General features: G+C 40.4%; 1 protein-coding gene across 2 annotated transcripts in view; it reads left to right on the top strand.

Moving 5' to 3' along the window:
• Positions 1-21639, top strand: part of MAP6 (microtubule associated protein 6) — a 105282-nt gene that overhangs the window by 65564 nt on the left and 18079 nt on the right. For both annotated transcript variants that reach the window (XM_037840695.1, XM_037840697.1), the window contains exon 2: positions 19692-19902. In XM_037840695.1, the coding sequence (XP_037696623.1) occupies positions 19692-19902 (211 nt within the window). The remainder of the gene's footprint in view (positions 1-19691; positions 19903-21639) is intronic.

The raw sequence follows: 21639 nt of genomic DNA, 5'->3' as shown, positions 1-21639 counted from the left end.
ATTAAAACAAAAGTAAAAAAAAAATCATGTTACTGGCACAAGGACAGACATACAGACCAATGGAATAGAATTGAGAGCTCAGAAATCAACCCTCACATTTATGGCCAACTGATTTTTGACAAAATGGTAAAGACCACTCAATTGGGAAACAATAGTCTCTTCAAAAAATGGTTCTGGAAAAACTGGATTTCCATTTGCAAAACAAAGGAGGACCCCTACCTCACACCATATTCAAAACTCAACTCAAAATGGATCAAAGATCTTAATATAAGAGCTTGAACTATCAAACTCCTGGAAGAAAATGTAGGGAAGCATCTTCAGAACCTTGCGTTAGGCAATGGTTTCTTAGACTTTACACCCAAAGCACAACCAACAAAAGGTAAAATAGGTAACTGGGACCTCATCAAAAAATTAAAAACTTTTGTTCCTTAAAGGACTTTATCATGAAAGTAAAATAACCTACACAATGAAAGAAAATATTTGGAAACCACATATCTGATAAAGGATTAATATTCAGAATATATAAAGAAAGCCTTCAACTTAACAACAAAAAGGCAAAAAATCCAATTAAAAAAAGGGCAAAAATTTCAACAGACAGCTCTCTAAAGAAGATACATAAATAGTAAAAAAAAAAAAAAAAAAAAAAAAGCACATGAAATGATGCTCAACATCATTAGCCATCAGGGAAATGCAAATCAGAACTACAATGAGATACCATTTAACACTCATTAGAATGGCTGCTTTTAAAAAAATTGGAAAAAAAAAACAAGTGTTGGAGAGTATGCAGAGAAATAGGAACCTCATTCATTGCTGGTGGCTGTGTAAAATAGTGCAACCACTGTGGAAGACAGTTTGGTGACTCCTCAGGAGGCTAAGTATAGAACTACCATATGATCCAGCAATCCCACTACTAGGCATGTACCACCAAAGAATTGAAAGCAGGGAGTTGAATGGATATTTTCACTCTGATATTCATCGTGGTATTATTCAAATTGCCAAAAGATGGAAGCAATCCAAATGTCCATCAGCCAATGCATAGAAAAACAAAATGTGGTATATACACACAATGAAATATTATTCAGCTGTGAAAAGGAATGAAGTCCTAATAAATGCAACAACATGGGTGAACCTTGAAGACATCATGTTGAGTGAAATAAGCCAGACTCAAAGGAAAAATATTGTATGATCTCATTGTTTTGAAACAATTCGAATAAGCAAACTCACTGAGTCAGAATCTAGAATATAGATTACCAGGGGGCTGTTTGGGGACAGGGAATGGGAAGTTAAGACTTAAAATACACAGGGCTCCTATTTGGAATGATGGAAATTTTTTGATAATGGATGGTGGTGATGGTAGCACAACATTGTAAACACAATTAACAGCACTGAACTATATATCTGAATATGATTAAAAGGGGAATGTTAGATTGTAATATGGAAACAGAATAATAGTACAATTATAAAAATGTGCTATCATAAATTGTAACAAATGTTCCACATTAATGCAAGATATTGGTGGTGGGGTGGTATATGGGAATCCTGTATTTTATTTATGATTTTTCTGTAATCCCACAACTTCTGTAATCTAAAAAAAGGAAGGGGTGGAACTGGAGGACTTTTCATTGTTAACAAATTCCCAGATAATGTTTGGCACTCAAGTTTGAGAACAGTTGTTCTTAAAAAGTGATAAATCCTTATTATTAATGAAACACTCAAAATCACTACTGTTTTTTGAGCCTTTTTAAGTTAAGGATTTTGTAATTTAAAATGCAGTTATGGATTTTTTAATTTAGTTTTGGTTTTAATGAGTAATGAGCTTAAGAAGGGTACAGGTAGAAAACTGGAACTCAGTGCAGGGCTGCATTAGGTGAATTAGGTGAATTTAACCAGTACCCAGAGGAATTTGGGGGAATTTATCATTACGACTGGGTAGTAGGTCACAACTATACAACTCAAGTTCTGATGTAAATTTGTCTCTGGTGTACATAGTTGTAATATTTTATGATATATTACATGATATATCATGTATGATAAGTTATATCCACACTCCTCAACAAAAGGGCCAAGACATTTCAATGGAGAAAGACGTCTTTTCAACAAATGGTGCTGGGACAACTGGATATCCACATGCAAAAAAATGCGGTTGGATGGCTACATCACACCATACACAAAAATTAACTCAAAATGCACCAAAGACCTAAATGTAAAAGCTAACACTATAAAACTCTTATATTAAAACACAGGAGTAAATCTTTATGACTTTGGGTTAGGCAATGGTTTCTTGGATACAACATCAAAGCACAAGAAACAAAAGAAAAAAAGAGATCAAAATTAAAAATATGTTGTGCTGCAGAGCATACCATCAAGAAAGTGAGACAACACCCATGGGATGGGAGAAAATATATGCAAATCTTATATCTGATAATGAACTTGTATCCAGAATATAAAAAGAACTCATAACTTATTAATAAAAAGAGAAATAACCCAATTTAAAAATGGGTAAAAACCTAAATAGGCATTTCTTCAAAGAAGAAATACAAGCAGCCAATAAGCACATGAAAAGATGCCCAGTATCATTAGCAATCAAATATAAATCAAAATCACAGTGAGCTGCCACTTCACCCCACTAGGATGGCTGAAGTCAAAATGAAAGACAATATCAAGTATAGATGAGAATGTGGAGACATTAGAACCCTTATACATTGCTAGTGGGTATGTAAAATGATACAGCTGCTATGGAAATGGTTTGGCAGTCCCTCAAAAAGTTAAGTGTAGAATTACACATGACCCAGCAATTCTACTCCTAGATTTGAAAACAGGGACTCAAATAGTTTCTTCTTCTATATGAATATTCAAAGCAGTATTATCACAATAGCCAAAAGGTGGAAACAACCCAGGTATCCATCAACAGATGCGTAGATCAAGTGTGGTATATTCATGCAATGGAATAGTACTCAGCTTTGAAAAGCAATGAAGTGTTGGTACATGCTACAACATGAATGAACTTTGAAAACATTATGATAACTGAAATAAGCCAAACACAAAAGGACAAATATTGTATGATTTCACTTATATGAAATATTATATTAAATGAAATGTGGTATATCTGTATAATGAAATATTATTCAGTCATAAAAAGGAATGAAGTACTGATACATGCTACAACATAGATGAACCTTGAAAACATGCTAAGTGAAAGAAACCAGACACAAAAGGACACATACTGTATGATCCCATTTATATGAAACATGCAGAATAGGGAAATCCTTGGAGACAGAAAGCACACTAGTTGCCAGGAGCCAGTGGGAGGAGGAAACGGTGAGTGAATGCTTAATGGGGTGATGAAAATGTTTTAGAAGTGGATAGAGGTAATAGTTGCACAACATTATGAATGAACTGAATGCCACTGAATTGTACATTTTCTGAAAAAAACAAGTCAGACTCTCCCATTTCATCCCGTCACTTCCTGCCCCACAGTTTAGTGGAGAAACAACTATGTAAAGTAATAATGTTACTACAAATATTATAGCAGGTTTCCAAGAAGTGCCATGTTTCCCAGTTTGGAAACACAAATAAGAAAGTCAGTTATTCATTCTGGCAGAATGAATGAATGGCACAGAAGGGAGATAACTTCTGAGAGAGGCTGTGGGGGATCATGGCAGACAAGGGCATTCTGAGTGAAGGAGAGGATGCAGAGAGGGTGAGGCCATTGAGGAACGGTGGCCATTGGACAGGGTTCCCAAAGAGAAGGGGCTTGAAGAGGCGCCTGGCATGGTGCCTGGCACATAGTGGGGTCTCAGAAAATAGTTGAACAAGTAAAGGAGACAGAGGGAGGTTAGGGTTAATATGTAAAGGGCCTTGTGGGCCATGCTAGTGGTTGTTGCTTTATCCTGCAGGCGGAGGTGGGGGGACCAGAGGAAGTATTTAAGCCCAGGAGTCACATGCTGGTGGTGTGTCACTGGCAGGTGGATTTCAGGGAGAGGGTGAAGACAGATCAGTTAATGCACCATGAGGAAGGTAATGATAATGATAGTGGTGGTGGTGGTGATTATTGTAACAGCAGCACAAACACACACAATACAGATTTGAAATCCAACAGTGTGCTTTTGTCAAGCATTCTTCTCCAAGGTAGGCTCTGGTTTTCCTTATTCTGAATATCTTATTGCAATGGATATTTAAAATGTATTAACAGAATATATTAAAAATTCAGTATGTATCTCATGAATAAAAATGGGACTTCTGCTCCCTGTTAACAGGATTTACTCTTACTGCCTCTGTATCTTCTATTCTCCCCTTTCTTCTCCTGTCAGCTGATGTCCCCTCCCCCTTATTCCCTTACTGTTCTTCAAGAGCAACTCCCTGCAGATAACATCACCCTTGCCCTCTGCCTGTATATTGGCAGCCTTGTTTTACAAACTTTAACTTAGCTCTTGATCTAGCCTCTCTCATTGTTTCATTGGGTGATGACGACTGTGGTTTATCTTGAGCCTTTGATAAACAGTCAAGTGATGGCAGATATGGAAAAAAATTGTCTTCTTTTCAATCCCTTTGGTCTCAAAGTAAAAGAATAAATTTGGCTCAGTATTTAGAGCAAAGGCTTTTATTCTTTGCAGTGAAATCTCTATTGAATGCATGAGAGCAGTTTAATTCAGAATAATTGTGCTTCTGACACAGAATGCCAAGCCAACTCCCACCCTGGGAACCCAGGCAAAGATGCCATAGAAAGAGCCAGGCTTGGAATCCTTGTGAGTTTGGATCCCGTCATTGCCACTTACCAGCCCTATGACTTTAGGCAGGTCACTGTACCTGTCTAAGTCTCTATGTGCTGATCAGTAAAATAGGAATAACAACTTCTCTCTTGAAGGGATGGTTTGAGATTAAATAAGATCAAGCATGTAAAGCAATTCTTAAAGCTTTTCTTACACAGTAAATTTTCAACTTCTACATTCAATAAACACAACTCAGGACATAATTTTATTTTTGTTTCCCACTATTCCTTTAAACTTACTTTGTGGGGCATGTTCTTCCTTGCATGAAATGTTGGGCAAGTCCCATAACTTGTATGGCAATTTTCAGTAAATAAAAGCCCTCTGGTCAGTCATTAAAATGTCCATGCCACATAACAAGTTTATTTAAAGTTAATGCTTTGCAGTACTGCAGCTCTGGCCTGCTCCAGAGGAGAACCCTGCAGTGGGGGGAAGGGTTTGAAGGGGACTTCTCTCTACCCCACCTCCCCTCCCTCAGCTTCTTACATTTCCAGGGTTGGTGTACGGGGGGCGAGAGAGGGCAAGGAGTCGGGGAGAAGGAGAGCTCTGGGTTGGACTGGTATGGTCACGGATCAGTGCTCTCTGCACTGTGGACGCTTTCTTTTGTGGGCAGTTTGCTGCGTTCTTTGGAGATCCCCCTCCATCACTGTGGCTCTCACCCCGCAGGTCCCTTGATAAATGTGAATCCCCCTGGCTGGTCCTACACTTCTTCCTCAGCCCTGGGCATCCCACAGTCCACCCAGCTTCTTTCTGCTGAGACCCCTTGTCCCCATCTGCTACAGGGGAAAGTGCACTGTGTGTTTTTTGCTCCAACAGAGAGTGCAGGTCACCCTGACACAGCTGTCTCCTTCACTCCTCTCCTGGACCGACTAGCCAGTCCTGAGCCATCCTTTACATTTTTCAGGTATGACTCAGTTCAGGTAGAAGTCCACGGTGCTCTCCGAGATCCAGGTGTCCTTGAGCCTCCCTTGATTTCAGGTGAGGGGAGAAGCAGCCCCTACACAGCACACAGAGTTCTCACCAACACCCTCTCCCTCCTTCCACTACAATCTCCAACTCCTGGCCTTTTATAAATACCCTCCATGTGGTGAGAGGAGTTTCAGAGCCAAGAGACTGGTTCGCAGCCTTTCCATTGAATATCCTGAATCATGATCTTGTGCCTCACCTTGGAAAATGATACTGTCTCAGAACCTCAGCTGACTCTTCCATTTCCGTCATGGGACACACTACTGATTGTAGAATTCTTGTTTAATCCCATTTATGGCTGTCCAAGATCAAGTCACTTAACCGCGCTCAGCTCTTGTTTCCTCATCTGTGAAATGGGAATAGCAATAATAGAGCCTACCTCATAGGATCTCTGTGAAGATTAAAAGAGATAATTTCAGAATGTATTCCATACAATTCCTAGCACCTAGAAGCTTCCCTAAAACGTCAGCTGCTTTCACTGTCCTTGCCATTATCATGATTAATCTCAAAGTAAATCACCCCTTCCCTTAATGTCATGTCCCTCAGTTACCAACCCTCCCTCCTCTGTTTGGCCAGAGCACACATGCTCATAGACACACATACACATACATACACACACATACAAATATAGCCACACATGTCTGGTAGTGGCTGTTCGGGAGTGTCTCAGTTCCTGACTCCCTTCGATGCTGGCTCTCCCACAGCCAGCACCGTTGGTGCCCCTGCCCCCCCCCCCCACTAATTGGTTTATCTCTTTACACTGTTCCTCACAGCAACCTAATTAGGCTGTGGGCCTGGGTGGGCCCATCTGCTGCTGGACAGTAGCCATCTCTCTCCAAGTGTCCCTGGGGCTTCCCTAATGACCACAGAGTTTCCCCAGGCAGAATGGCAAATCTCATTGTTGGAAAATCACATGCAGGGTCTTCTTTGTTAAATGATTATAAGCACGAAGATGATTTTTGAATCTCATGCAGTGATGCTCTGTGTTATTTTCCTTCTGTTTTCAGTTGTTTCTTCTTAGGCTTTGCATAGTCTGACTTTGCTCCAAAAAGAGAAAAGATAGATAATAAAGTGGTGAGGCTGTTTTCAACTTGTGAAGCATTTTTTCTATTACCTATCACAATAAGATTTTATGTTGCCCCTTTTCAGCCTCCTGTGTTTCTCTCTGTCATAGCACCTCTCAGCCCATATGACTGGTGAGTTCTCTTCTCTGCCCCTCACTTACCTGTTATCCCCAGTTGCTGACAGTCCTGGCTTATAGTCTCTGAGGTCTTAGTACCTTCACCTCTCTGAGCTGCTTCCTTTTTGAGGATTAAATTAAATGAGTATAAAGCACCTGGCACCTCATAGGTCCTCAGTAAATGGTAACCATCTTATAATTGTTGTAGACACTCAATAAATGAATTAAATAATTGGATAGCAGAGAGCTGACACTAAATGTGTCATTGAAGTCATCATTAGATAAAAGATACATGAATCAGCAGTTTCCGTTCTCTCCCTACTCCCATCATCTCCAAGTGGCCTGAGTCACCCCACCAAAGTACATTCCATCATCAAAGCGTAGGCCACATCATCACATCACTCCTCTGCTCCTCCACAGTCAAGTCTGAGCTCCCCCACCTTGGCATCCAAGACCCCAGTACTTGGCCCCACCTCACCTCTCCTCTATATTTCCTTCTTTTGTCCTTCATGGTAGTCCTTAGCTGTAAAATAAGGTGAGAAAGTCCTCAGGTGCTAGCTATGCTGCTCTGTGATTCTCTTGCAGTCATGCTCACTTAACAAAGCCTGTGGACTCAGATACAGCTCTTGTCCTCAAGGATCCTCCAGTCCAGAGGAGGATATAGTCTTATCAAGAGACATGTTGCAGCAGAATAGGAGGTACTATGGGAGCAGGGGTGAGAGTCCTCAGCTTCTCTGGGACTGGTGATGGCCTCACAGAGGTGACATTTGAGTGGGGTCAAGCAGAGAGGGTGGGAGGGAAGGGGAGAGCACTGTTGAAAGAGGGAGCAGTATAAGCAAACACCAAGGGCAAGTTGGGGGTATGGGTTTCAGTATCTGAGACACTCAGGGGACAAGAGTGGAAGGCAATGGGCCTGGAAAGGAGGACTGTGGCTGGACTGCAAACGGAGGCCTTGTTGGGGAGCCCCAGACATAGAGTTAGCAGAGTTCCTTTAATCAGGCCATAGCATCTCTGCAACCATGACCCAAACTGTGCCTCCCCTCTGGTAGTGTAAACTACACATGTGATTGGTCACCAATCTTATTTTAATATTTAAATAAGAGGACAAAGGTGGGGTTTTGTGGTGGTGGTTGTTTTATATACATAAGCTAATTAATGTAGAATAATAGGAAAATGTCTGACTTGTAGTTCTTCATTCACTCCCGAATTTTATTTCTGGTCTTTCTGCTTGCCATGGGGATTAAAGGCAAGAGCTTGTTTTTGTGAAGCAGTGCTGCTGACACGTCCCCCACTTCCCCTTCTCTACCCTGTTGCTGGATTTTCAGTTACCAGAACACCAGCCTGATGACCTGGACAGGGTGACAGATAAAGAATGCAGGTGCGCCAATCTGAAGGAGGCGTCCTGTGACATATTAATTGTTTCCCCCAAAGACTAGGTGTTTGAAGTGTTTTGTTTGCTCATCTGGAAGCTCAAGTTTATAGACCCAGAGCTCATGACCTGACCAGCTTGTGCCTGCCATTCCAGGCTGCTGGAGGAATGCTGCCAAAGCTGACTCCAAGCACTGAGGCCACACTCCTCAGTTTATGGGGTCACTCTTCTTCCTGGGGAGCTCAGAGGAGGGAAGGATTGCAAGAATTTCAGTACCCCTCTTCTCTGCTTGAAAACCTCCACTCATCTAAAATCCCCCTTGGATTCCTTTATGATGCCTTTGCGCTCCCCAAGCACATGATCTCTTCAGGCCCTTGTTCACCTTTGTTTTCGGGGGGAGGGGGGCACATGGCTTACTGCGCCCACTCAGCTGAAAGTGTCTCAAAGGCAAGTTCGTGTCTTTGTGTAACTCCAGGATGCTTTACAGGTGTTTATTGAACAGAATAAACACTCAGAAGCACAGAGGCATGAAACAATTTTTAAATTATTGATTGCGCTTCTACTATGTGCATGTGTTGTGTTCAGTAAGTATTTGCTGACTGATGAATGAGAACTGGGAGAGTTGGGCAGGGATCTGACATGGAGGGTGATACATGCCTTTTCCTGACGGCCCCATAGATTATTCTGGCTTGTGTCTTTAACCTTTGTCTCTCTACTGCCTTCTTTGCCTATATTTGAGTTGTGTTGTGAAGTAAATAGCAGTTTCCCCAGTGGAAAAGGGAAAGAAAAAAAAAAGGTTCAATAAAAAGACAGGCCCATGCAAGATACAGATCAATGAAAGTGCTTCAAGTTTTGACAGGGCAGCTTATGGAGCTTGAAATGCAGAGTTGAATAGACCTGGGTTTAAGTCTGGCCCTGCCACTGACTGACAGAGACTTACCAAGTCTTTGGGCCTCAGGGGACCTCCAGCCTTGTGGAGCTGCAGTGTGGGTTATAGAGTGAATGCATTTGAGTGCCTCCTAATCCCTGTGAACAGAGAGGAAATGAGGAAGCAATGCAGGATGGCCCTTCTATTGTCCTTAACAATTGGCCTCTAGAAGTGTCAGTCGTACCAAATCACTGTCACTCTGGTTGCTGGCCCAGGCAAGTAACTAATCTGACCACGTTTTATGCTGAAACTTCAGGAAGGATTCTAGATCTCGTTTAAGAAGAAACCCCTAGGGATTTCATGATATAAAAAATAGTCTCACATTTTGTCAGACTCTGACACCTCAAAGTATGTCTACTACTCTTAGGGCAGTCAGTTGCTGAAAGACTTGCTGGGGATAAAATTATAATGTAAAGAAGAAGGATATTGAAACCATGAGAGGTTAGTTGTGCCTGAGTAAAAGAAGCCCATAATCCACTCACCAGACTGCCTGCCTCTGACACCCCCAAAACTCCCATGCCTCAGATAAGAAAGAACTCCAGGAGCATAAGGTAGAATTTAAAGGGCGTCTCTTCCAATGAATCATTAGCAACAAGAAACAAAAGTGACATTAAATGCAACAAAAAATGGCATCATGGGAATTACCTATTTAACATTTTTACACTCAAATTTTATTTAATAATTTCTGGGATTTAGTCATGCCCCAGCACTGTCAGACTTAGAATTCATTCATATTTCTAAAAAAGGAATGATTTGCAGCTTTTACAAATAATGATGGTAAAAAGTTTGTAATAACGTGAGAAAATACATTCTTGTCCAGTTATCTCTTTATGATAAGTTCCTAGAAGTGGAATTGCTAGATCAAAGGACAGCAATTTTAAAGGCTTCATTCATTAATTCATGTATTTAACAAATATTCATTGGCTACCTATTATGTGCCAGACACTCTGCTGAGCCTGCAGTTACAGTGGTGCCCCGATGTGTTGGACCACATTATACTTTCTCCCACATTGCTTCCTATGGGGGGAGCTGTTATGCTTTTTCCACTTTGCCAGCGTATGTGAAAGTAGTCATATATTACCAATGGCTTAACGATTTAAATGTATAAAGTGAATACATATATGTGCAAAGAAGAAAATATGGATATATTATTGTGAAGTAGCATCCCTACAGTATAACCTCAAGAGCAGACATGGTAAAGATCGATAGATTTTGCCACATACAAATTTAAAGTATATAGATCTCATATACAGAGATATAAGCCAAAAGACAAACTGGGAAACATAGTTGCAAAGAGTTATCTTTTATTTTTTATTTTTAATACTTACAGAGAATCCTTACAATTAATAAGAAAAAGAAAAACGAACAAATGTAATTGTTATATGTTACTTTTATAATTAAAGAAGAAAGACAAAAGATAGTTTATTTATTTTGTGAGCAACACTGAGTGCATGCTGAAATGTGCCAGCCTCCAAACTAGGCACCAGGGACACAGAGATGGACCAGAAGCTACCATTTCTCTCCTGGACTTCACAGTTCAGTAGGGGGGAAGGACTCGGAAACAAAGAACTAGTAATACAATGTAAAGAAAAAGAAGCTGGTACAAGGAAGTCCTAGGGCATCAGGAGGCAGGGATCACCTCCCTGAAATGGAATGGGTGTTGGGGAAGATGGTATTCCAGTTGGATTTTTTAACAGTTTTATTGAGGTATCATTTATGTAAAATAAAATTCATCCCTTTTAATTGTAAAGTTTGATGAGCTTTAGTAGATTTATACAATTGTGCAACTATTACCACAATCCACTTTTAAAATACTTCCATCACCCTGAAAAGTTCCCTCATGTTTGTTTGCAGGCAGTCCTCCCTGCACTCCCATGCAGAGGCAACCACTGGTCTGCTTTCTGTCTCTACAGTTTCCCTTTTCTAGAAATTTCATATAAATGGAATCATACTTTATGTAGTATTTTCTGTCTGGCTTCTTTCATTTAGCGCAATGTTCTTGAGATTCATCCATGTTGTTGCATTCTTTTTTATTGCTTTTTATTCCTTTTTACTCTTTTACCAGGTGTTGGACTTTTGGGTTGTTTTCAGCTTTTTGGCTACCATGAATGTTATTAATATTTGTGTGCAAGATGTTGTGTAGACATGTTTTCATTTCTCTTAGATACCCAGGAGTGGAATTGGTGGGTCACATTTGATAAATATATGTTTAATGTTTTTAAAAATATATTTTCCAAAGTGGCTGTACCATTTTACATTCCCATCAGCAAGATATGAAAGATTCAGTTGTTCCACATCCTCATCAGCTGAAGTATTGTCAGTTTTTTGTGTTTTTTTTAGCCATTTTAGTGGGTGTATGGTAATATCTCACTTTGGTTTCAATATGTATTTCCTCATAACTTATGATGTCAAGTATCATTTCATGTGTTTATTTGACATTTGTTTATCTTCTTTGGTGAAATGTCTATTCAAGCATTTTACTCATTTTTACATTGGGTTTTTGTCTTATTATTGAGCTTTAAGAAGTCTTTATATATCCTGGATACAAATCAGATATATGTTTTGCAAGTATTTTCTCTAAGACTGTCACTTGTCTTTTCATTGTCTTAATAGGGTCTTTTGAAGAATAAATATGTTTAATTTTATAACTAGAATGTTTCATTTTTTTCTTTAATGGTTCATGCTTTTTGTGACATATCTAAGAAATCTTTGCCTACCCCAAGTTTACAAAGATTTTCTTTTATATGTTCTAGGAATTTTATGGTTTTAGATTTACATTTAGGTCTATAGTCCATTTCTATTTAATTTTTGTGTATGGTGTAAGGTAGGGGTTGATGTTCTTTTTTTAAAAAAAATATGGATATCCAGTTTTCCCAGCATTATTTGTTCAAAAGACTTTCCTTTCCCCTTGAAATATCTTAGCACCTTTAACAAAAGTAAATTGACCATATGTGTGAGCAGTGGCGTGACAGTAAATGTTTCACAACCAACTCTCTGGAAAAAAAGAGGGCCTCATAGGCAGTTTTTGCTGATTTCTGAAGTATGAATACTTCCACAGGGCCAATTACAAGCTACCAATAGTTTTAATAATCAGCCCACCAAATTCCTGAAAATTTAACAATCAGCCCATCTTTATTAGGGTTCTCTAGGGAAACAGAACCAACAGGAGGTTTCTGTAAATATGAGATTTGTAAAAGTGTCTCATGCAACTGTGGAGATGCACAAGTCCAAATTCCACAGGGCAGGTTGCAAGCCGGCAACTCCGATGAAGTTCTTCGATGAACTCCTCGGGAGAGGCTGGCTGGCTGAAGAAGAAGTGAAATTCTCTCTTCTCCCTTAAAAGGCTTCAACTGATTGGATTAAATCCAGCTAATTGTATTCTCTCATTGCAGAAGGCACTCCCTTAGTTGATTGTAGATGTAATCAGTCACAGATGCAATCAATTGACTGATGATTTAATAAACCAGCCTTCTGGTTTATTAACCAGCCACAAAATGTCCTTGCAGTAATGGTTAGGCCAGTGTTTGCTTGACCAGACAACTGGGCACCATCACTTGGCCAAGTTGACACATGAACCCAACTGTCACAGTCCACCCCTTGTCAACTTGGCATCTATACACATCACCTTAAACCACACTTAATCTCTAAATAGAACACAATAACAGACATATGTTTCACCTAACAATACTCAGCTGTCTTATGTATAACTGGAAATGCACTAAATCTCTCCAGAATATGGTGCAAGTCCTTGGGTAATATTCACTCTTTTTTTTTTTTCTGTTTTTTTTTTTTCATTTTATTGAGATATATTCACATACCATGCAGTCATACAAAACAAAGTGTACATTCAGTTGTTTACAGTACCATTATATAGTTGTGCATTTGTCACCAAAATTAATTTTTTACATTTTCATTACCACACACACAAAAATAATCAGAATAAAAATTAAAGTGAAAAAGAGCAATTAAAGTAAAAAAGAACACTGGATGCCTTTTTTCTGTTTGTTTTTTTCCTTCTCCCATTTTTCTACTCATCCATCCATAAACTAAACAAAGGGGAGTATGGTCCATATGGCTTTCCCAATCACATTGTTACCCATCATAAACTACATTTTTATACAATTGTCTTCAAGATTCATGGGTTCTGGGTTGTAGTTTGATACTTTCAGGTATTTACTGTTAGCTATTCCAATTCATTAGAACCTAAAAAGGGTTGTCTATATTGTGCGTAAGAGTGCCCAATGGAGTGACCTCTTGGCTCCTTTTGGAATCTCTCTGCCACTGAAGCTTATTTCATTTCCTTTCACATCCCTCTTTTGGGCAAGAAGATGTTCTCCATCCCACAATGCCGGGTCTAGATTCCTCCCTGGGAGTCAGGGTAATATTCACTCTTAAACTAGATATCCTATAACTTAAATACTACAACATGAACAATACAACTTATGTCATATGATAAGGGGATAAGATAGAGAAGAAAACAAAGATACTTGCTTTATGAACCAATACAAACATACTGATAACAACAAGGAAGAAATATTCATACCATCCCACCATCTCAACCAGTATGAGTTGGCTTCAGCACAACCACTTTGTGTGAGGATCTATTTCTGAACTCTCTCTTCTGTGCCATAGATCCTTGTGTCTATTCTTATTCCAGTAAACACACTGTCTTGATAACTGTAGTTTAACATAAGTTTTGAAATCAGGTAGGGTAAATCCTTCAATTTCATCCCTCTTCCTCAAAATTGTTTTGGCAATTGTAGGTCTTTTGCATTTCCGTATAAATTTTAGGGTATGCTTGTCACTTTCTGCAAAAAGTCCTCCTGGGATATTGATACAGATTACTTTGAATTTACAGAACAAGAGTATTGCCATGATAACAATATTGAATCTTCCAATCTATGAACAAGGTGGGTGTCTTTATCTATTTAGTTCTTGTTTCATTTCTCTTAGCATTGTTACATAGTTTTCAGTGCAGTGGCATTATATTCTTTTGTATTCCTGAGTATTTTATTCTTTTTGAATGAATAAAATACTTCTGAATGATTTTTTAAAAATTTTGTCACCCATTGTCTGTTTCTAGGAATATAGTTATTTTTGTAGATCAATCTGGTATCCAGCAACCTTGCTAAACTCACTTATTCATTCAACTAGCTTTTCATGGTAGATTCCTTAGGATTTTCTAAGTGCAAGATTATGTCATATGCAAATAATTACAGTTTTACTTCTTTTCTGATCAGTTTCCCTTTAATTTTTTTTCTTGCTTTACTATACTCTATCTCCAGTACACCATTGAATAGAGGTGATGAGAGTGAACATCCGTGCCTTGTTTCTGATCTTAGGGGGAAAGCATTCAGTCTTTCACCACAGAGCATGATGTCATTCATAGGATTTTTATAAATGCCCTCTATTAAGTTAAATTCCCTTCTATTCCTAGTTTGCTGAGTTTTTATCATGAAGAATATTGGATGTTTTCCAAATGCTTCTCCTGCATCTATTGTGATGATCATATGTTTTCTGTTCTTTATTCTTGATGTGGTATATTACATTAATTGATTTTTGTATGCTAAACCAACCTTTCATTCCTGAGATAAAGCTCACTTGGACATGGTGTTTAAACCTTTTTATATATTGCTGAATTTTAGATTTGCATGAGAAATATTAGTCTGTAGTCTACTTTTCTTATTATGTCTTTCACTGGTTTTGGTATCAGGAAAATACTAACCTCAATATGAATTGGGAAGTGTTCCCTTCTCCTCTGTTTTCTGAAAGAGATTGTTAGGATTGGTCTCTTTTTTTTCCTTGATGTTTGATAGTGAAGCAATCTGAGCCTGGGAAGACCTGAAATTACTAATTCAATTCCTTTGCTTGATGTATCTATTCAGATCTCCTTTTTCTTCTGAAGTCAGTTTTTATAACTTGCATCTTTCTACGAATTTGTCCATTTCACCTATATTGTCAAATCTGTTGCTATGTCGTTCATAATAATCCCTTATGATTAAACTATATTTAAAGTGTAAATTAACATGCAGTGCACAAAACTATAAAATGATGTTATTTTTCAGCACCAGCTTTATTTGTTTAACAAATATTCTTTAAGTACTCTTCATATACAGAACAAGGAATGAGGAAACTTCAATTTATTAGGGACTTTACAAGGCGAAGTTGGTAGTTTTTAGAGATCATCTCATCTCTATAAGATATGTTTTACACAGGAGGACACTGTGCCCCAGAGAGGATAAGTAACTTGCCTAGGTGCATAGTGAAGTCAACCCAATCTCACCCCATCAGCCTAATCCCAAAGCCCCAAACTCTTTTCATGGATGTACTGGCTTTTCCAGCCTCCTTTGTGTCTGGGGAACTGGGCTGGTTGGGTCCCTGGTGGGCCAGAAGTCCAAATGAGCTCATGCAAGCACGGAATGTGCTGATGGGACTCAGTTTATAAATTAGACCTGGAGTCATGCCATCTCCTCCACTGCATGCCATCTTGGCTTAAGACCTCTGCACATGTACTGACACCACCATCTTTAATACAGGAAAGGAAACCCCAGAGATTAAGAGACTGGTTCCCATTTCTGCAGGTTGGGGAGGTTCCATTGCTTGACCCTTTCCTCACTGCCCCGTGGCCCAGCTGAGACCAGATTTGGTTGCTTTCAGAGCCCCAGGTTGACCACATGAGTTCAAGTAATCAGGTATCAACAGTTGGGCCCTCATTTTTGGTATGTGATCCCCTCCAGGGACCAAGCTGTCTGTAAGTAACAGGGGTACTCAGACCACTCCCTTCATAGGAATGCACTCCCAGAATTCTAAGAGACTGCACTCCCTGCCATCTTTTAGTGCTCACCCTGAGGGCTCCCATTTCCTGTCTAGAGAATCATCCTTCTCCAGTTAATAGACATGATCCTTGGGAACTCGACTAACCAGAAGAGTGCAGCCTTCCCTCCTCAGCCTCAACCACATAGCTCTGTGGTCTCACAGCTCAACCATTCCAGCATTCCTACAGCTGATAAATCCAGACAGTGAGGGAGAAGTGACAGGGGGAGGAGGTCAGTTTTCTTATAACCTCTTATCTTTTTCTCCTTAAGGTATATTTATATGTGTACTTGTCTTCACGAACCCACTCCCCCTTTCTTATCCTCCACCTCTGCCAACTCTAAGTTTCTTATTTTGCTATCTTTTTACAATTCCTACCACAGTACCTAGTGAATTCTGCAATTTCAATTAATATGTGAAGAATCAAGTTGACTCCTAGTTTGAGTAGTTTTCATTTTTAACTATCTGTCCTCATGATTCTATGCTTATTGTGCACATGGGCTTTCTTTGTGTGAGGCACTGTTTCTCAGGTGCAGAGGGGCCTGTGCACCCCCTGCAGCCATGGCTAGACTTAGGCTGTGGTTGCCGGCAGAATGAGCCACTTACCTAACAAAGGACCCAAGCCCTGACAGCCACCACTGCCAACTGTTACCCAAGTTAGATCTTCCATGTAAGGAATTTTCTCTTCTCATTAGACTAGCTTCAAACTTTTCTTTATATACTGACATTTTTTTTTTTTTGCCTAAGTGCATGCTTTCCTCATGTTAGAAATCTGTCATACATGGTATACATGTGTTTATTGGATATTAATGGATAAAAAGAGTGTACATAAATGACTAGAAAGTTGGCATTCCTACAAGTTTTACTTTTCTGCCTTTCACATAAAAGAAGCTCACAGGTGCAAGCATATACACATGCCTAGAACATAAAGCTCCTCTCGACCTAGTCATTTCTAGTCAGGAGGAAGCAATCTTCCACTCCACTCTAAAAGGAGAGAGAAGCCTCTCTAAGCCACCTGTGACCTTTTAGGCTCAGGGATGTACTTTTCTTTTTAATCTACAGATGATACTTCCCTTAACCACCTCCTGACAATAACTTGGCAACTGACAGCACTCATCAGCTGCCTCCATCAGAGTTCATGAAGGAGCCTGCTTCCATTCCTCAAGAGCATTTTAATTTAACAAATGTAGATGAGATTTTGAACGGAGACTTAATTAGTTCCATGACAGCAAAAATTACCTATAGAAATCTATGAGAAGATTTTCAACTGTTAAGACGTAAAAGTGTTGCTTTCTTCCTCCATAAAGCAGTAGAGGAATGGTTGCTGAAAATTTAGTTGTCAAGAAAATGGGGAAAGAATTTTATTTCCCAGGGACTTACACACATAATAAAGAAATCTGGGGCCTATGGGCAGAGAAATGGAATTTGTATGTGATCGCAGTTGGCAGTAATCTGTCATTCTAAGTCACCACTTTGATCAAGAAGTGATTTGTATGAATTAACATGTGAATATTCTTCACAGCAGGAAAACTTGTTCTTTGTGTGACTATATTTCATTGTTCTTTGTAAATGTTGGGCTTTTTCAAATTAGAAATGAAAGAACAGCTTACATTCTGTTGTTTTATAACACTTTCTTTCCAAGGCCAGTCCCTCTCCTTGTGCTCCTGACGTGCCCGCCCCACTCCGTGGGGACCTGGCTCATCAATCACTCCCCTCTCGCCTGTCCTCAGTCTCTCCCTCTACAATTGCTCTTTCAGGATCTCCTTTTGAATCACTGCAAGAAAATGTGCTTAAGTGGCACAAGGTCTTAAAAAGCTAACGTCTGTTTATAGTGGATCCTCAGAATTGACGATTCAGTTAATCAGACATTCACTGAATGCTACTTTGTTCAAATATAATGCGAAATACACTCTGAAATAAGCCTGACAAGGGAAGCTGCTGGCCAGATTTTGCCAGCTCTGGCACCAGAATTTTTAATGCAGTGGTCAGATGGTATCTTCCTAGTTCAGAAATACAACAGTTGAACAGTTATTTGATTGTCTGTTAATTGTTTTTATATCCCCACCTGACCACAGGGTCAGCGGATGCAGAGGCTGTGCTGCCTGTTCACCACGGCATTTCAAGCTCAGTGCCTAGAACATAGAAGATATTCAATAATTTTTCTTCAATGAGTCTATAATGAAAACCAAACATATTTATTATACAGTTATACACCAGGGGCTTTGTAATGCTGATATGCATGCCCAGGTCCTCTTCATCTAAAGAACATTCTCATTTCACCCCCACGCCAATCCTGTGAAGTAGGCCTCATGTGGATGCCACCCTCGTGAGCTCTCTGAAGTTCAGAGCAGGCGAGGGGCTGCTGAGGGTTGGGGCTGGGATAGAGCCCAGACTTAGCTCATTCCAGAGCCTGTGTTCTTTCCACTGAAGCCCTGTCCCTCCTCTGGCCCAGGCTCCGTGCCTCTTCTCACCTGTTCACCTTTTCCTGAGCTTCCCTGAGTCCTGCCCATGCCATATGCTCTGAGGCATCATTTTCTCCCATGAGAGTCTACACTTCTTTGTTTCTGCTTATGACCTGGCCTCTTCCACTAAGGAGGGAGTTATCAACTTAGGTAAAGAAGAACATTGGAAGAACCTAACTCCACAGATACTCATATACTCCTTCCCTTCTACAACACAGCTTCTCAAGCCTCAACCCTCATAAAAGAACATGGCCCCAAGTGAGGGCAGACCTGATAAAGACCTCGGGGGCCACAGAACTCATGCATCGAATCTCATGCACTTAACACACAGGATAGACCCAGGTGGCCTTCATCAGAAGCTACTTTTGTTTTACCCTGTTATTTTACTCTCCAGCCCTATAACAGATCAGAAACAGTTGATTAGAACCCCAAGAGGAATGGTTGTGGACAAGAAAACTGACACACGGACTCAGAAACAGCAGCAGACTAAGGTCATTTAGTGTAAGGACCAATAGCCATTCACACCAAAGGACATGAAGACTCTCCTACACATATATCTCCCAATACAGACCCTACTTGTGAATTACATTCAGTACATGTTGCTTATTTATGATCTGCAAGCATTTAGATATTTCATAAGGATTTTCATATAAAGTAATTGATATTGTTAAGGTTCTGGCACTATAAGAAACATGCCCTCTGCTATTCAAAAGGAGAAATCATCCTTGAGGATTCTGGATAACAAAATGAAAAAAGGGTGAAGGGAACTGGCATTTATCGATTGACCACAGTATACCAGGCAGCATGCTTAGTACATCATCTCATTTAGTTTCCACAACTCTTTAATCTTGCACATAGCAGGCATTCAGGAGTATTGATCTCATGAATGACTTACTGGGTTGGGTTTTATCAGCCTTATTTTACAAATTGGGAAAGTAGGGTCCAAAGATTAGAATTACCTGTCTGCAATGTAGCATAGAGCTGGGAGCCTGAGCTCTTTTTCCAAGGTGCTACTGCTATTGTCACAACTACAGGAAGGAAAACTTGAACATATTCATGATGCCAGAGTGACACTAAGTCTTCAGCCACCTTTCAATCATTGCTACAAGCACTAATTGAGAGCTTGCTATGTTTGCAAGCCTGTGTTAGGAGCACTGCTTCCAGGCATATGACGTATCATTTCACTTATACTTTCTTTGATTCACAGAAATGAATTCAGAGCATGGACGGATATCAAGCCTGTGAAACCCATAAAAGCCAAGCCCCAGTACAAGCCCCCAGATGATAAGATGGCTCATGAGACAAGCTACAGTGCCGAGTTCAAAGGAGAAGCCAGTAAGCCCACATCTGATAATAAAGTCATTGAACGCAGACGAATACGCAGCCTCTACAGCGAACCCTTCAAGGAACCCCCAAAGGTGAGACAGAGCTTGTGGGGACCCCATCAGTGCAGCCTAGAATGGAAGGGTTAACTGTAGCAGAGCATGAGGGGTGAAGTCACTGCCACCTCTGGCCCAGACCCCAAGGGCTCCTTTAAAATCCCTCCTTCCTCTGTTGCACTCTGCCATGGAGGGGCATCTTCAAGATTAAACTTTTTTTTTTTTTAATTCAAAGGGAATAAAAAGGAAGATTACCTAAAATATAAACAGATTAATGACAGATTTCCAGAGAATTAGCTTCTGATTTTTGAGAAACCCAGGAAAAAAGTGGCAGAAAAATCTCACCTACACCCTAAATCCCTTTGTCTTAAAATAACTGTGTTTTTGTCCCTGATGGGCCTGGGGTTTTGTAGGCACCCTTGCCTGGCTTCCTTCCTGTCCCATACCTGCCTCCTCCTCCTCAGTTCTGAATCAGTCACAACACACCTGTCGCATCAGCTGCCAGATGTGCTCCAAGGAATTTGTTACTTTAATAAACAGTGTGGGAATGATTTACATTTCTAAGTATATTAGAATGGATTCAGGGATTTTCCTATAATAACACAACTCTGCCTTATTTGCATCCCAGGATGCTTTCATGAGAGGGAGAGAAATGTTGGATACAACTGGTGAAGCAGGAATCATAAATGCAAGCCACCTTTCTTGCTTATTCTATGATATCAGGCCACATGGAATTGGTAAATATGTAAATATCCATTCTCCTGTGTATAATAGCAGAAAAAGTCTGAGAACCACTGCTCTAGAACCTCGATAGCCTTTTTCCTGCTTTTGCCCTACAATCTTGCACTCAAGTAGTTTCCTGTTTTGTCCAGAACCAGTTTACAGTTTGCTTAGGACTCTTCCAATCTTAGCACTGAAAGTCCCATGTCCCAGGACACCCTCAGTCCCAGGCAAACCAAGACAATGGTTACCTTATTTACAGGTCAGGGGTGACTCACAACCACTGGACCTCAGTGAATGAGTGACCCAGCCTGTCAGGCTCAAACATCACTGCCCACGGTCCACAGATGAGATGAGACCCAGGACATGTCGTTCGCCTTGGACTGAAGAGGGGGGAGGAGGAAGGTGGGGGGAAGTAGATCTAGAGATGGATGTGGGTGGGGAGCAGTGGGGCACACATCTTTAGCAGCTCCAGGGTTCTCTGAGAAAGAGAAGGGGAGGCCACCTCCTGAGAATGAGGGGGACAGAGCTTGGGGAGAGTGAAGTGGACTTAGAAGGGCTCTTCTGGGGGAAAACAGTCAAGGGAGCCAGCCAGAGATGAGGAGAGGAGGCTGGGCAGTGCTGACGGCTCAGCTGAGACTGGAGACCTCCTGGAGCAAAGCATCTCTGGGAGGACGTCTCCATGTGCACTCACGTCGCGGGACAGCTTGTGTTGCGGTAATAAACCACTCCAGAATCTCTACACACAACAAAGGTTTATTTCTTATTCACATGTGTCCAGCGCAAATTAGCTGCAGTTCTACTCCACCTGGCATCTTAAGTCTGGGACTCAAAAAGATGGGGCAGACTTTCTCTGTGGCAGAAGGAAAAGACAGCATTGGGAAGCACATGCTGCCTCTTGATCTTCTACCTCTTACCTCTGCTCACATTTCATTGACTAAAGCAAATAACCTGCCTATGCCTGAGTTGAGCAAAGTGATGAGGTACAACCTTCCCACAGGAAGGGGCAACAAATGATGCAAAGTTGTATATAGTCCACCACCTGGAGTGGCCCGG

The sequence above is a fragment of the Choloepus didactylus genome, chromosome 6 (assembly GCF_015220235.1).
Source record: "Choloepus didactylus isolate mChoDid1 chromosome 6, mChoDid1.pri, whole genome shotgun sequence".
NCBI classification, from domain to species: Eukaryota; Metazoa; Chordata; class Mammalia; order Pilosa; family Megalonychidae; genus Choloepus; species Choloepus didactylus.
The sequence above is the reverse complement of the archived record's forward strand: the minus strand, read 5'-3'. Positions and strand labels throughout refer to the sequence as shown.